The sequence below is a fragment of the Diceros bicornis genome, chromosome 4, assembly GCF_020826845.1.
Source record: "Diceros bicornis minor isolate mBicDic1 chromosome 4, mDicBic1.mat.cur, whole genome shotgun sequence".
Lineage (NCBI taxonomy): Eukaryota > Metazoa > Chordata > Mammalia > Perissodactyla > Rhinocerotidae > Diceros > Diceros bicornis.
This window is the reverse complement of record NC_080743.1, coordinates 94062850-94077646: the sequence shown is the minus strand read 5'-3', so window position 1 is coordinate 94077646 and position 14797 is coordinate 94062850. Positions and strand designations below refer to the sequence as shown.

The 14797-nt window shown below is 40.1% G+C and overlaps 1 protein-coding gene across 1 annotated transcript in view; it reads left to right on the top strand.

Moving 5' to 3' along the window:
- Window positions 1–14797, top strand: part of DNM3 (dynamin 3) — a 523181-nt gene that overhangs the window by 189241 nt on the left and 319143 nt on the right. The window contains exons 9-11 of the mRNA XM_058540062.1: window positions 1798–1865; window positions 5162–5300; window positions 14290–14376. Of these exons, the coding sequence (XP_058396045.1) occupies window positions 1798–1865; window positions 5162–5300; window positions 14290–14376 (294 nt within the window). The remainder of the gene's footprint in view (window positions 1–1797; window positions 1866–5161; window positions 5301–14289; window positions 14377–14797) is intronic.

Sequence of the window (14797 nt, the reverse complement as noted above, 5' to 3'; positions counted from 1 at the left end):
TGAGCAGGGGACATTTAAAGCATGACCCGAACGGCCTGAAGAGATCAGCTGTAAGGATCTGGGGAAGAGGGTCGTTCAAGCAGAAGCAGCTGAGGACAAGGTCCTAAAGCAGGCCCCTGCACAGCAGGTGAGGAACAGCTGAGGCCATTGCAGAGCTGAGCTGGTAGAGGGGTATGAAATGAATTCAGAGGAAGTGCCCAGTTTGGGCTGGGCTTTCTGCTTTGCAGGGAGGTGTTTACATTTAACAATGGGAAGTAAGGGGAGGGTTTTAAGGAAAGGCGTGGCTTGATTTGGTTGATGCTATTTAAAAGAACCCTGTGTGGGCCAGATTGTAAAGGGGCAAGGATTGATTCAGGGAGATGAGTAAGGTGAGTTAAACAGTAAGGCCAGAACAGAAGTGGATCTACTTTCTGTGGGAAGCTTATACAATTTTGGGGACCCCCTTGAAGAAGAATACAAAATTATAAACACACAATTGGGTACAGGGTCTTGGAGAAGACTTGAAACTTTTTTAGCTTCATAGTAAAAATGCCTCAGAAGAGAGGATGGATAGAAGTAGATGGATTTGTGATTATGGAGGTAGGGTCAATAGGGCTTGGACTGATATGGGGGATGCGAGAAGATTCAAGGTGACTCCCAAGGTTTTGGCTTGCACAGCTGAGCAAATATTAGTGCCCATCTGATGAGGGAAACTGAGGAAATCTGTGTGTGTGTTTAGGTATGAATCAAGAGTTCTGTTTTTGGAATGTTTGAAATGCCCAGTAGGCAGCTAGGTAGTTTTAGGGACTGTGCTACTTGCCTCACATCCAGAGTCGGATGCTTATGTCTCGGTGTGGGAGGCAGATGGATAAATAGATAGTTTCATTAAAATGTGCTAAGTAAAATGATAAACTTCAGCACAGAGTGCTATGGAAACGCAGCCCACGGACATGAATCCCAGCCTGAGTGTGTAAGGGAGCCTGGCTTTTGAGCTGAGTTTAGAAAGGTGAGCAGCTAGTTAAGCAGGAGGAGGTGGGTTTGGGGTGGCGATGGGGTTGTTCCAGACAGAAAGGGCGGATGGTAAGGGCTGAGCTGTGAAGCCACAGGGTGTGGGCCAGGAACTAAGACGATTCATTGATCTGTGGCATACAGTGTGAGGGGAAAATGGAGTGAGGCTGCAGAGGCCAAGTTTCAGAAGCCAGGGGCTGGACCAAGTGTTCTCTTGATATCCCTTCCAGGTCTAAGCTCTATGACACTTTGATCCTACTTCCAAATAAATTTAAGGTACCTAGAACTTCTGGGAAGTTTTTATACAGCAATCTACCCTATGTTGGGTTGGTAAAATAGTATTAATTTCCTCTTATAAAGAGGTCTTGAACTCAGGTGATTAAAATGGCCAGGGAGAGAAGACAGCCATTGTTAATCTCAGCACAGCTGGACCACTGTTGCAAATCAGGTGACACTCTAATTTATGCTTTCGTCTGTGAGTACATTTACTACGTTCAGCAAAAGAATGAAGAATTATATATTTCAAATGAATGGCCAGATTTATGTCCAGAAGGCATCCTTTATGCATTGCACTCCTTATCTATAATAGAGTTAAAATCCGCTGCACTAAAACTTCAGAAATCCCTAATGTTCTATGTTGCCTTGAACTTTATATAAACAGATGTTTTGACCATCTGGGTTTAGGTTAGGAAAGACATGAATATCCATTTATTAATAACTAAGTCAAGTTATTCTCATTCTTTAATATTCAACAATATTATTATTCAAAGGAATTAAGTGTCATAACTGTGGCTTATTTTGCATCTGCAGATGGAGTTCAATGAGAAAGAATTGCGAAGAGAAATAAGCTATGCAATCAAAAACATACACGGTATCAGGCAAGTGATTCACATTTTCTTTGTCTTCAGTTCAAACTATGAAAAGAAAATTAACGTTTATAAATGGCTAGTGAAGTAGCCTTTTCATCGTCTGAACAGCATAGAATACAGAGGTGGGAGTAAGAAATAGGAAATCCTAGTTTGGGTTCAGTGGTAATTCCCTCTATTGTCACACTCGGTCTTTTTCAATTAAAAAAACAAAAACACTTTCCGCACTCACAGCATTGTGCTCTGCACAATCGGGGATGTACCAATCAGTAAGACCTTGTTCTCCAGAGCCTTACATTTTAGGGAGGGTGGCCTGACATGCTCATAAGTAATCATTACTTACACATAGATAGGAGAGATTAATTTTGACTGGAGTTGTGGAGCAAGACTGGGAAAGATTAATGAAGGTGGTTACTTTTGAGTCAAACCTTGCCTGTTTAAAGAACAAAAATGATTTCACAGGCAAAGGTGTGCTGTGTGTACACACATGCTTGTGTGTGTGTGTGTGTGTGTGTGTGTGTGTGTGTGAGTGTATATGGGGTAGGAGGCAATGCAATGAGACATGAGAGGATGGAGATTGTTGAGGCTGGAGGATAAAAGAAAGGGCTGAAAGTGGCAGTAGTGGGAGCAAAGGCACAGCGGTGGTGAAGTGCAGCTCATATTCGTGGAGCAGGGAGTCATGCGTGTTGACTGGAGTTAGGAGTCTAGGCAGGGGAGCAGAGGGGCACGAGGCTGGGAGTGCAACTTGTGCCTGAATTTATCCTTGTCTAAAGTGGGATTGTTCTCCATTCCTTTCTTTAAAGAACAATGATAAGAAAAAAATGAATTTAAAACACATACTTCTTGAGTTCATTTACAGAAGGCTAAACAAAATTTAACGGAGAATACGTTAAAATGAGATGTCCTGAATTCAAGGTAATAAAACTTAGGTTGCCTACTTCGTAGATTATCTCACATGAGGGAGATGTCCCCTGTCTATTGGCAACTGTGTCTCAGCCTCTGCCACAAAGCCAAGTCGAGACTATTTTGGGAACAGAGCCTGAGAGGGCAAAGCTTGATGCTGAGTGTGCATGTGATGGGTGATTTTCCAAAGGAGTTATGACATGTGAATTATCTACTGTTAAAATTTAGACAACCTGCTCTACAGGTCTCAAGTAGTATGGGTAAATATGCATTCACAAAGTGAAAAGGAGAAAACATCTATAACCAAATCCAATATTTTTCTCTTACTGTCAACAGGATTTCTAAGTTTTTTATTAATTCTATTCCTTCTCTCTCAAATCCAGAATACATTTGGTATAGAAAATATGTCTTGCTCTTTAGCTGGGCAAAATTAGTATGTGAACATGTCTATCTGATAAACACAGTGAAACCAAATCACATTTTTGGGGTCATAAAGTATTTTTACTTAACGAAATACAGTACTTTTACTTGGCTTTTAAAATTCCTTACCAGATACATTTTTGTTGAATGTAATTGCAAAAGCTCAGTAATTCAGTATAGTAGATTTCTGATTTATCTGCGTACTAATAGAAGAGATTGGTTGTTATTCTGGAGTTAATTTGCCTGTTAAGATAATAATAAGTACACAATGTCCTGAGTATAATACATACTAATGGTGTGATTTTTTTAAGCCCTTAAATACGCTTAGTTTGAAAAGTTTTGTTCCCAATTCTGTTAGATATTTGAATAATAGAAACCATCTTTGCCCACTAAGGACCTGATGGTCCTTCTTTGTTCTGCTAACACTGAGTGCCAATGATGAGCAAGGCAGGAAGACAGTCCTTGTGGGGCAAACAAAGATAAAAGCAGTAATGACTCTTCCTACCAGTGTAGTAATGGGACTAAAATACGCGCTCAGACCGCTGCAATGCAAAATAGGGTGTTGGAGTTCAGAGAAGGAAGACCTTGTCAGCAGCAGGACTGGAGAAGATGAGCTGTGGAAGTGGTTGCTTTTGATCTGGGCTTTGAAGCATGGGTGGGATTGGGCAGGCTGAAATTGTGGGGAGGGTGAAATGAACATCGTAGATGCAAGCAAAGACATAAAATATTAGGATGAATATGTTTGTGGAAAGGCAAATGGTCTGGTTTGGTTGAAACGTCAGGTGCACGAAAGGGAGGAGGAAATAACTACGGAGGAAGATTAGAGTCAAACGGGAAAATTTTTAATATTAGACTAAACAGTATGGATTTTATTCTATATCCAATGTGGAGAAATTACAATTACAATATAGTATGATCATTACAGTTAGAATAGAGGTGAGTGTAGGGTGCTAAGTAAATGATGAGAAGGGACATAGAAGAATGCTGAGGGGAATTGTTAAAGAAATCTCCCAAAAGAGGTACCATCAAATTGAGTGTTGAAGGAAGAGAAGTTAATCAAATCAGGAGAAGTGAGAAGAGGAAGGGTGGAGGGTGTAGGAACGAGGAGGATCAAGTCCAGCACCTGGAGCCTGCAGAGCTGTGGGCATGGCCGATGCTCAGGGTTCAGGGTCCTTCTTATTGTAGCTTTTCTCTAGTACCTTTTGTATAAATGTGAGTAATCATTTTTCACTTTTTATGAAACACACCTACACACCAGCTTTCCTGAGCTTCTGCACAGCATGAGAAAAGCATTATTATGACACCAGTTTGAAATAATTCCAGCCAAATGAAAAGATACTTGCTATTTGGGTTATCATTTGTTATTTTTGTAAATTCACAATTTAGGCATCCTGGGTCCCAGGCTAGTTCCACTTAGCTGCCTTTGTTTCCCTCCAGCACCCCAGGACCTCAGACTGGGAATCACTGGGCTCACTATAATGCAGCTCTCCTGGATAGAATAGATTGTGTGGTCCAGGAATGCTACTTTTTCAGTGTTCAAAAAGTGAGGATCATTTCCTACACCACAAAGGACAAGAAGACTGCTTTTGGAACACTTTAGAAATAGAAATGTAAATTTAGGACACCATTTCTATTGTAGCATTCCTTTTTTATTGCTGTGAAATAGTGAGATGAGACAAATTACAGTTAAATATTACGTTATAGGCTACGTTATAAAAGCTACATTATAGGCCATGAAAACATTTTAGGAACTGTTTTTAGGTAATGTTAGTCATCTATAGAATGGAATTTATTATGGAATAGTAGTAGTATTAAATATATTATTACAAATGATTCTGTGGATAGAATAAATTATTATGTAACTTTTAAACTTGAATATTACATGCTTATTTTAAGTGGCTTGTCAATTAAAACATTTTTAAAAAGAGTATTGGATATTACTCAATTTAAAAGATCTAACGTGCTGCTTTCTTTCTTACGTTCAGGACAGGGTTGTTCACTCCAGACATGGCATTTGAAGCAATAGTCAAAAAACAAATTGTGAAACTGAAAGGGCCTTCCTTGAAGAGTGTAGATCTGGTAATACAAGAATTAATCAACACTGTCAAAAAGTGTACCAAAAAAGTAAGTTTGACTTATTTAACTTTCCAAAAAGTAACTATTTGGTTTACCCATCTTTCCTACCCTGCTATGGGCCTCTCTTTTCTGTGAATGAGTTTGTGGGAATAGCTTTCATAACAGATAGGCGTATTGTCTTCTATCACCCCATTCCAAATAGGGTTGCTTAAACCAGAAAGGATGTATTTTAGTCTGCTAATTTTTTCCTTGTTGTCTTAAACAGGTAAATATCACTTCAGAACAATTAGGTGAATGCCCTAAACTAATTTTTCCTATGGTGCCTGGATGGGGGTAATTGTTAGGGGAAGGGAATCATTGATATTGTGTATTTCAATAAGGAAATTCTTCTAAATTCTTTATAAATTCATTTTTAATGAATCTCACTTGAACCTGGACATTCTGGGAAAGGACAGTGTGGTGTAGTAGTTAAGAGCACACCCATGAGGTTCAGTTTCCAAGATTCAGATCTTGGCTCTGCTACTTAACTTTCTATGTGACCTTGGGCATCATACTTAATCTCTATAGTCTTGTTAAATTCTTTGTGAAATGGAGATGATAATAATAATAGTAACAATACCACCATCTCAGTGAGAATTAAACAAGATGATGCCTGAAATCCACAGGGCACTTAACATGTTGATTAACCATGGTAAGTGCTCAGTAAATGATGACTAATCTATAAATGGCCACTTTAGTAGCACCCAATATTCTTTGCCTTGTAATATTTATTGAATCTATGATTTAGAGTAGGAGAGGAGAGACTTCCCAATCTGGGGGACTCCTCACTGAGGAATGTGGAGGAATTGTGCTAGGGACATGAAAGGGGTACCCTGTATGGGAAAATTGGAAAGTGGGGAATTAGTGATGATGTTGCAGGTAGGGTAGGCCTAGCCCCATGACAGTTAACACTGGTGCAGTCATCCCTCAGTATCCCAGGGGATTGGTTCCAGGACCCTGCGGATACCAAAATCCACGGTTGCTCAGGTCGCTTATATAAAATGGCGTCGTATTTGCATATAACCTATGCACGTCCTCCCATATACTTTAAATCATCTCTAGATTACTTTTAATGCCTAATACAATGTAAATCCTATGTAAATAGTTGTTATACTGTATTGTTTAGGGAATAATAACAAAAAAAGTCTGTATGTACGTGTTCAGTATGGACGCAACTATCGTAAGCCTTTCAATTCATGATTGGTTGAATTCGTGGATGCAGAACCTGAGGATACAGAGGGCCAACTGTGCTTTGATCATTTCTTAAAAGTATAGATATTTCTGGTTTTGTTAGTTTTGTTATCATTCCCTTTCTGTATGGTTGCTATGAGTAACTTCCCTGAAAAAACAGTGGGAAGAAGGAGAAAAAGAGAATGTGAATGAAGATGAATATGGGTCCCCAGTTACCTGGCAGAAAAACTCAAATGAAGAGAAGATGTAAGTGGTGAAGGAGGAAAGCAGGCTAGATTCCTAGATGTCAATGCTAAAAGAAAAGGAGTTTAAGTAGAACTAGCTTGGGGCCCAGAAGTGGCTTTGGAGCTTCAGCCCTGTTCTCTAAACCTTTTACTATTCTTTCACCTTGTTCCTTAAAGTTCTAGTTTCTCTTCTCCAAAATAAGAAAAACCATAGGAGTTAAGGGACTGAGGAAAGGGGAAAGAGTGCACATGGGGAAGAAAAACAGTCTTTATACCAGTTCTTCATTTGGAAACTTGAAGCAAATTAATAATACTTCGCATCCCTGCTGTCTTTGCCTCAAAATGCAGTCAGTCGTGTGACCTGTATAGTTAAAGCTCTCTTAATTGACTTACAGAATTAACCACATGGATGGCCACCCTCAGCAGACACATGTCTTCAGCCAAAGGCTTCTTTCTATGTTGCCCATACATTCCTGCCCCCATCAGTTAAGCTGTCTTCTTTCCTAGGGCCAATTCTGTTGTGTTTGTCCTCAAACCTGTTTAGGCCAGTTGTGCTTCTTATTTTAATTATGTAGTTTAAATGAAGAGTAAATAAACTGATCAAATGCAGAAAAGACTGAATTTTGTTTCTATAAAAACTCAGCTTTGGAAAGACTTGATAAATGTTAGCTACAAAGGCTTTGCTATTGCCTAGGTGTAGGTAGGACAACACTAAAAGAACGTGGGGGGTGTTATACAAGTCTAGATGGGCTCTGCATTTGGGTTATTCACAAGTGTCTTCAGGTTCTCCCTCTACTTTGAAGAGAGCAAAACTGGGAATTGTAGATGAAGGAAGTGGTTTATGTAAGACAGAAGACACATAACTCCAATCAGCAGATCCATATGCAGAGAACAGGCCTTGGCCTTACATCAAAAGATTGGCGCATGTGTGTATTGGCACATTTATGTTTTAACTTATATAAAGTGTTTATGGTATGGATGAATTTTTTTTTTTTATCGTTTCCCATTGTATCCAACGTACTGGAAAACCAACAATCGGTCCTGATGGCATGGGATGAGACAGCTTGTTCCGGACACTTTTTGGCTTCTATTCTTTGCTCTCCACCCTTTGAACCTCCCTTTCCATTATGCTCTCTGGATCAATGGTGGTTGTATATTTGTACTGTCTTCTCAAAACATTTTATATTTTGCCTTAAGTAAAACCTAGCTTTCTCCCTGAGATTATTGTTTATCCTGTAGCTTTCTTCAATGAGGGTTATTTATTGGCCTAAACCCAAAGAATCTAAGGGCCTGGATCGAGCACAGCATTTGCCTACTTCTCCTTTTGTGGCTTCCAAACATTATTGCATTATTCCTTCACCTTCCTATAAAAAGTCTTCCATTAAAGCCAGGTGTGACCAACTCTGCCACACTTTTCCCTTCTATTCACTGTCACCATCAAGTCCTGGTCAGTCTCCTGGCTTACATTTTTCCTCCTCATCCTAAATTCACCTTCACCTTGGAAGACTTGAGTAGAGATCCATGTAGAGATCATGTCCAACACCCAATAGCTACTGTTTTCTGCAGTCTTTGACTCCAGTGGCTCTCCATTCATTCCACACTAGCATCACACTTGCGTGACCTTTTCCAGTCCTTGTCATCATGAACAAATGTTCTACCAAGAGATTCTTCAGAAATTTCAGGCTCTAAATCTAGGGTTTTCAGAATGCTGATCAGCCCCTCTTACCCTCTTTAGATTTTAAGTCATTTGGAAAATTAGTAGAAAAGCTAAAAGGAGGATTGAAATTTAGTATCCACTTTGCTGCTGATAAATCTAGATTGGAAAACATGGCTGGGACTTGCTGCTAAAGTGGGAGCCTCCTGTTACTTCCTCTTCCAGCAGTAAACCTTAGAATCCACGATGGTGGAGAGAGTTAGCGTGCCCCCATAAGCAACATGGAGTACTGTGGCTTGCCTCACATCTATGGGCATGTAAACCAGTCCGAGTTAGAGATCCATATGTGAGCAGTGATTTAGTGCATCCAACCCATGCAACAGAGAGCTGTGGCCCGACGCACGTCAGGTTCTTACGGTCTTTGCAATCAACAGGGCTTTTTCTGTCTTTTCTGTGAGGTGGAGAAAATGACAGGAGTTTCTTCCATAGTACTTTCCCAAGAGGGCAGAAGTGTTGGTGGAAGTTCTTACTTTGTGAGTGAGGTGTGAAGGGTGCTGGGGAGGAGGAAGGGAGAAAATTGTTCTTTATAACTAATATTTTGCCATAAGCTCCAACTCTTCCAGCTCTCTCACTCCTGTACTCTCCCTATAACCGTTCTTTAAACTCAAAGTGACCTTCAGACCATTGGCCTCTGTTCTCTTCCAAATTACCTGTCTCCTCCTGATTTTATTTTCTTTCCTGACTATTGTATCAGTCTGGGTCCAAACAGAAGAGAGAAATCACATAGCAATTTGAACAGGGAATGTTTACTATAAAAAAATCTTAACTACAACAGGGGATTAGAGGAATGAGGGATTGGCTAGTAAGAAGTTAAGAGAACTACTGAATATAGGAATAATAGATATAAGGAGCAGGTGCTAAGAGGCACCTGGGGAAGAGGACCCCTTCCCAGGGCTCAGCTCCAGACCTCCTGGAAGAAGGCGGGCACGGATGTAACTCACTGAATGGCAGAAAAGTTGCTGTAGTATTGTGCCGGCCGAACTTGCTAGAAATCTGCCCCCTGGAGCATGCTGGAAGGGAAAAGCCATCCATGGGGAGATGTCTCACTGGAAGCACTCTGCTACAAAACAGTTCAAAGTGGGGGGCAGGGGTGCCAGGGGGCTGTGGCTGCCTTGCGCTGCAGGAGCCTGCTTGAGCCGACCTTTTCCTCGCACAATCTGTCTCCAGGTCCAGCGCCTCTCCTGACAAAGCTTCACATTGTTTCAGCTGGCAAAGGAAAATTATTTAAAGGGCCCAGAATTATTTTCACAGAGTGGGCAAGGAGGTTCAGTTTGGAGCCGAGAGGCAATAAATTGACAACCAGCACCTCCACCTTTAGCTTTTTACTTCAATTCTGCCTGGATTAACTTTGCCACCTGTTGAAACTCCAAGGCTGGTCAAATGTACTGTTTGTCTTTATTTCCCTTTCTCCCAGGTTGCTGAAGAGCTTGGAGATAATTGTCCATCTGTGTGGATTAGTGCCATGACACAGCCATAGTCTTCAGCTACGTTAATGACTTTCGGTGTTCTCCACAATAGCGATGTTAAACTTTGAACGCTCTCTTTAAGCCTTTTTGCTCATCACTTTCGTCCTTACTTTCAGTAATAATTTCACAGAGAAAATAGAGGCCATAAAGGGGAATCTTAATTTCCTGTCTTCTAACCCTCAAACTTATGGAAGTATTCCCAGCCATGCCCAACTTCTCTGTTTCTGTTGAGGTAGTGTCCATGATGAGGGCTGGGCTCCTACCTGTGTTTTTTCTTAGGAAAAAAAGTTTATGCTTACTATCTTTACTTTCTCGTCTCCAGTGAATTCCTTAACCCTCTGCACTTTGGTTTCCACCCCACCACTCTACTGAAATAACTATGGCAAAGGCCAGCCAGAGGCCTGATTGCTAAATGTAATGGCATTCTTATTCCTGATACTGTATTCTACTCCATTTGAACTGACACCGCTCTCTCATGGGTCCTCTTCCATCTTTCTCATGATTTGTCCTCCATCTCCTTCAAGAGTTAATCCACTTTTGCCTCTAAACACGGGAGTCTTGCAGAGCTTGCTCCTTGTTTTCTTCTCTTCTCCCTGTCCTTTTCCATGGCAGATCATACCTCCCACAGCTCAACCACCACTTAAAATATCGTTGATTCTCCAATCTAGACCTCCAGCTCCACCCTCTTTACTGAAATGTTTACTCTACAGTCTACTGCAACTACTCTCTTTTCTAACTTGAGGCTCTAGACATTTTTTTTTTAAACTAAATGACTCCAGTGGCCTCCTAACTGATCTTTCTACCTTCAGTCTGGCCAGCCTCAAACTCATCCTCCCCACTGCTGTCAAGGTGGCCCTTCTAAAATACAGACATCGATTTTGCCTGTTCCTTCAAAATTATTCAGCGGCTCCTCATAGCTTGAGAATAAAGTTCAAATCATTTACGGCTGTGTTTAGTTTCACCATCTGATCTCTGAATACTTCTCCAGCTACATCTGTTGTCACTTTCTGCTTGCTTCAGCCATTCTAAGTGATTTGCACTATCCTCAAAGATTTTTCATGCCCTTAGTATTTGCACATGTGATTCTCTTTGTTTAGAATGTCTCCTTTTCCCTCCTGTCTTCACCTGCCATTTCCTCTCATTTTTTAAGATCCCAGCTCAAACATCATCTTTTCCCCCAAAAAATCTTCCTGTAGGACCTCTATGAGTTCTCTCCTGGTGTCCATCCTCACTCAGTGCTTCAGTTGGCACCCTATGTTTACTTCTGTCATAACATTTACGATACTGCACTGCGATTTGTTTGTAATTTATAGGTGAATGCCGCCTCTTGCTGATTATGAGCTCTTTTTAAAAAAGAACTGTGTTTTATCATCTTGTTCCTGGCACCTAACACAATGACTAACCCTACATAAGAGGCATTCCATAAATACTTATTAACAATTTAGATGTTCTAAAGTTATCCTAATGGTAAAATAACCTGTACTTGGTTTTAAAAGAATATTTTAGTCATTCCTTTTAAAATGCTAAAATTTGGAGAAATTACTTTCAAATATCTATCCTTTTTTTTATTCCTCCTTTTGATGTTCTTGATTTTTGGCCTTATTATGTCTACTTTCAAGTTCTTTTACTTTAAAACTGGTCTAATTAAAATCTTTTGCAAAGCAAAATAATCCTAATTAAAGTTGAGTATGCCAGGACTTACTACTTGACCCCTTTCGAACATGAGCCATAGATAAGGTGACCATATAATTTATTGTCCAATGCAGGACATTTCTGAGATGGAAATGGGGAGCTATTAATACTTTCACTGGCATAAATAGGAGTAAAGGCAATATATATATGTATATAACTTTAAACAGTATTTTCATTTACAATTCCTCATGATGAATGTCTTATGTGTAAAATATTGAATCTTTTTTTCTTAAGCCACGTAAATAAACCTTAGTGAAAACACAGGATTTATGTGCATTCAAGTAACAAAGCACAAAGCTAGACTTTTGTCATGGAGGAACGCATTTCTTCTTGGATGTTTTCTCACTGTTGTCTCTGGGGCACTGGAGGACGAGACAGGAACATCAGAGCTTTATGAGCTATTTGGCTTCATTCCAAGGACTTCTCAACTTTGGAATTTTCTGGTGGGCATCAGCTTTCAGCTGCTTTTCTTTACCTCTTCTTCTACGGTGCATCATTTCGGGGTCCTGAGGTTCTTTTCAGGAAACACTGAGAGAAACATCTTGTTTTTTTAACCACAGTTTAGCAACTGTGCCATTCATCGGCCTCTTGGGAAGCCACATTCTTGGATCGCCATCATACCAATTAATTGATTTTTTTTCCCCTTGCTTAGAAAAGAGAAAAAAGCTTTGCAGGGAAATAAAAAGGTACCTTAGTTGGCTGTTAGAAATATAGGGAATGATTTTTTTTATTAAAGAGTGCTGTTAGAAGAAATGCTGAATTTTGTGGTATGTTAGGTAAGTAAACATCTGGCCCTGAATACACATAACTAAACGGATGACTCCGAAGTCCTTACCATAGCTTTCAGGCCCTACATGATCTTCCCCTTTTCATCTCTAAACTCCTCCCACTCTCCCCTCCCCTCAGTCCGCTCCAGCCACACTGGTTTCCTTGTTTCTTCAACAGGTTGAGGAGACATCATGGCAGGGCCTGGGCACTTCTCATTTGCAGTGTTGGAAATGCTCTGCCTCGAGACGTCACATGGGTCACACTCTTCTTTTAGTTCTCTGCTCAGATGCCACCTAATCAGAGTCTTTGTCTGACCTTTCTATCTACAGTTGTACACGCCTCCCTGCACACACGCGTGCCCGCGCGCACACACACACGTCACTCTTCATCTACTTACCAAACTTTGTTTTTCTTTGCGGCACACATGACACATGAATTATACTATATATGCCTTTCATTTTTGTTGTTGTTGTTGGATAACGAAGGGACTTTGAAAATGTAAGCTCCCTGAGAGTAGAGACTTGGTTTATTAAGCTCATCACTCTATTCACAACCCCTAAAACAGCCAGGTTTTCAATAATAATTATTGGATGAATAATTGAAAGAATAAATGAATCATGTCTCATTGACTTGGCAGGTAATGAACAGTTTGGCTGAAGTAGCCACTGGGTTACCTTCCATGAGTTTGTGGTATGAAAGAGAATAGCTGCAAAGCATTGTGCTCAAATAGGGCTTTCTCTTAGGTCTGGATAGATCTGCTGTAGTTTTTACCCTGTACAAAAAGACTCACACTGTGCCTCCTCTAATGACTGGCTGTCCAGGCCAACAGACTCTGCTGTGCTTTGCATGTAGTAGATGCTTCACGTAATAGGCCATGATACTCAGCTTTCAAATCAGGCTGATTATTAAAGTCTGAACATTTTATTGGTACTGTAGAGAATTCAGGTCTGGGACTTGGTTTTTAAGGGATAGGAATCTCACCTTTGTTGTGCGTGAATGTCCAAGATATTCATGACAACCTTTGGCAACGTTAAGAATTATGTAGATATTTTGCTCTTTATGGTGGCAACAATTTATTTGTGCTTAAATATTATGGTTTGTTGATACAAACTCGTGGCCAAATGGATTTGGGAGTGTAACATTTAACAGAATCTGGCTTTATTGTAGGGAGAATAGAGGCAATACCACAGATAATCTAATAATGGTCACTCCTCCTAACTCTTCAGTTTTCTTCATTAAGAGAAGAAACAAAACCGTATCTGACGTTGTGAAACTTCTTCATGGTTTATAGAGTTACATGGTTTATAGAGTTTTATGTATTTGTCTGGTTCGTGTAACAAATTATCCTCAAAGAATAATGGACAAGACCATGGGCTCTAGGGTCCAAGGTCTTGGGTTAGAATCCTGGACCCACCAATCTTGAGCTGGTTAGTCTTGGGCAAGTTACTTAACCTCTCTGTGTTTCACTTTCCTTCTCTTTAAAATGGGGCTAATAATACGATCTATTTCTTAGGGTTCTTGTGACTTTTGAATGAGGTGATGCATGAGGTGCTTAGCACACAGCCTGGCATGTGGTAAGCACTCTATTAATGTTAGTCATTATGCTCTTTCATCCTCGTTTCCATTATCTTTATCTTTGAACTTCATTAAGTGCCAACTCTGTAGAGCAAGTGCTAGATGGTATCTGAGTTTCTGTTTTCTTTGTAGGGAATTTCTCTGCTGGTTTTGAAGTGTTTCCTCTCAGATGGCAAAATTGCTTCTGATTATAATTTGTGGAGCCTCTTCTGTCACTCTGACATACTTCCTTAGAATTTCATGATATTTCACTTTTGCTTCCAGAATTGTAATGTGTATCTTCTGTAAGGTAACATGATTTATCTCTGCTCCTTTTTTTGTGGTATAACTTTTTGAGTATTAACACTCAGATCTATTTTTCTTGACAGCTGGCAAACTTCCCCAGACTATGCGAGGAAACAGAAAGAATTGTCGCTAACCACATTCGCGAGCGAGAAGGGAAAACAAAGGACCAGGTGAGGAGAGGCCTTCTCTGGTGGGCAGGGTCCTTGTGAGAAGTGGAAGGTCTCTCCAAGGTTGTCTGGTGGTCTCCAATTGTCGGCCTATCCCTGAATGGAAAAAAATTACTAAGAACACAACCACATATGTTTATTTTTGTTTATTTATGAATTTTATACATATGTTGCTACACTAACATCTTGTGTTTGTTAAAAATATGAACAAATATAAAGACTTTAGAAGGATAAAATTTAAAAAGTAGTAATAGGAGTTTCATTATTTTTTCCTCAGTGCTTTATGGATTATTTTGTGCAGCCCTAGCATGTACACACCCCACTTTGAAAACCACTAATCCAGAAACATATCACATTTTTTCTTTAAGACAGCAGTTCTTAACTTTTAGTGGGCCCACAGATGGGCACCAGGATATTCATAAAT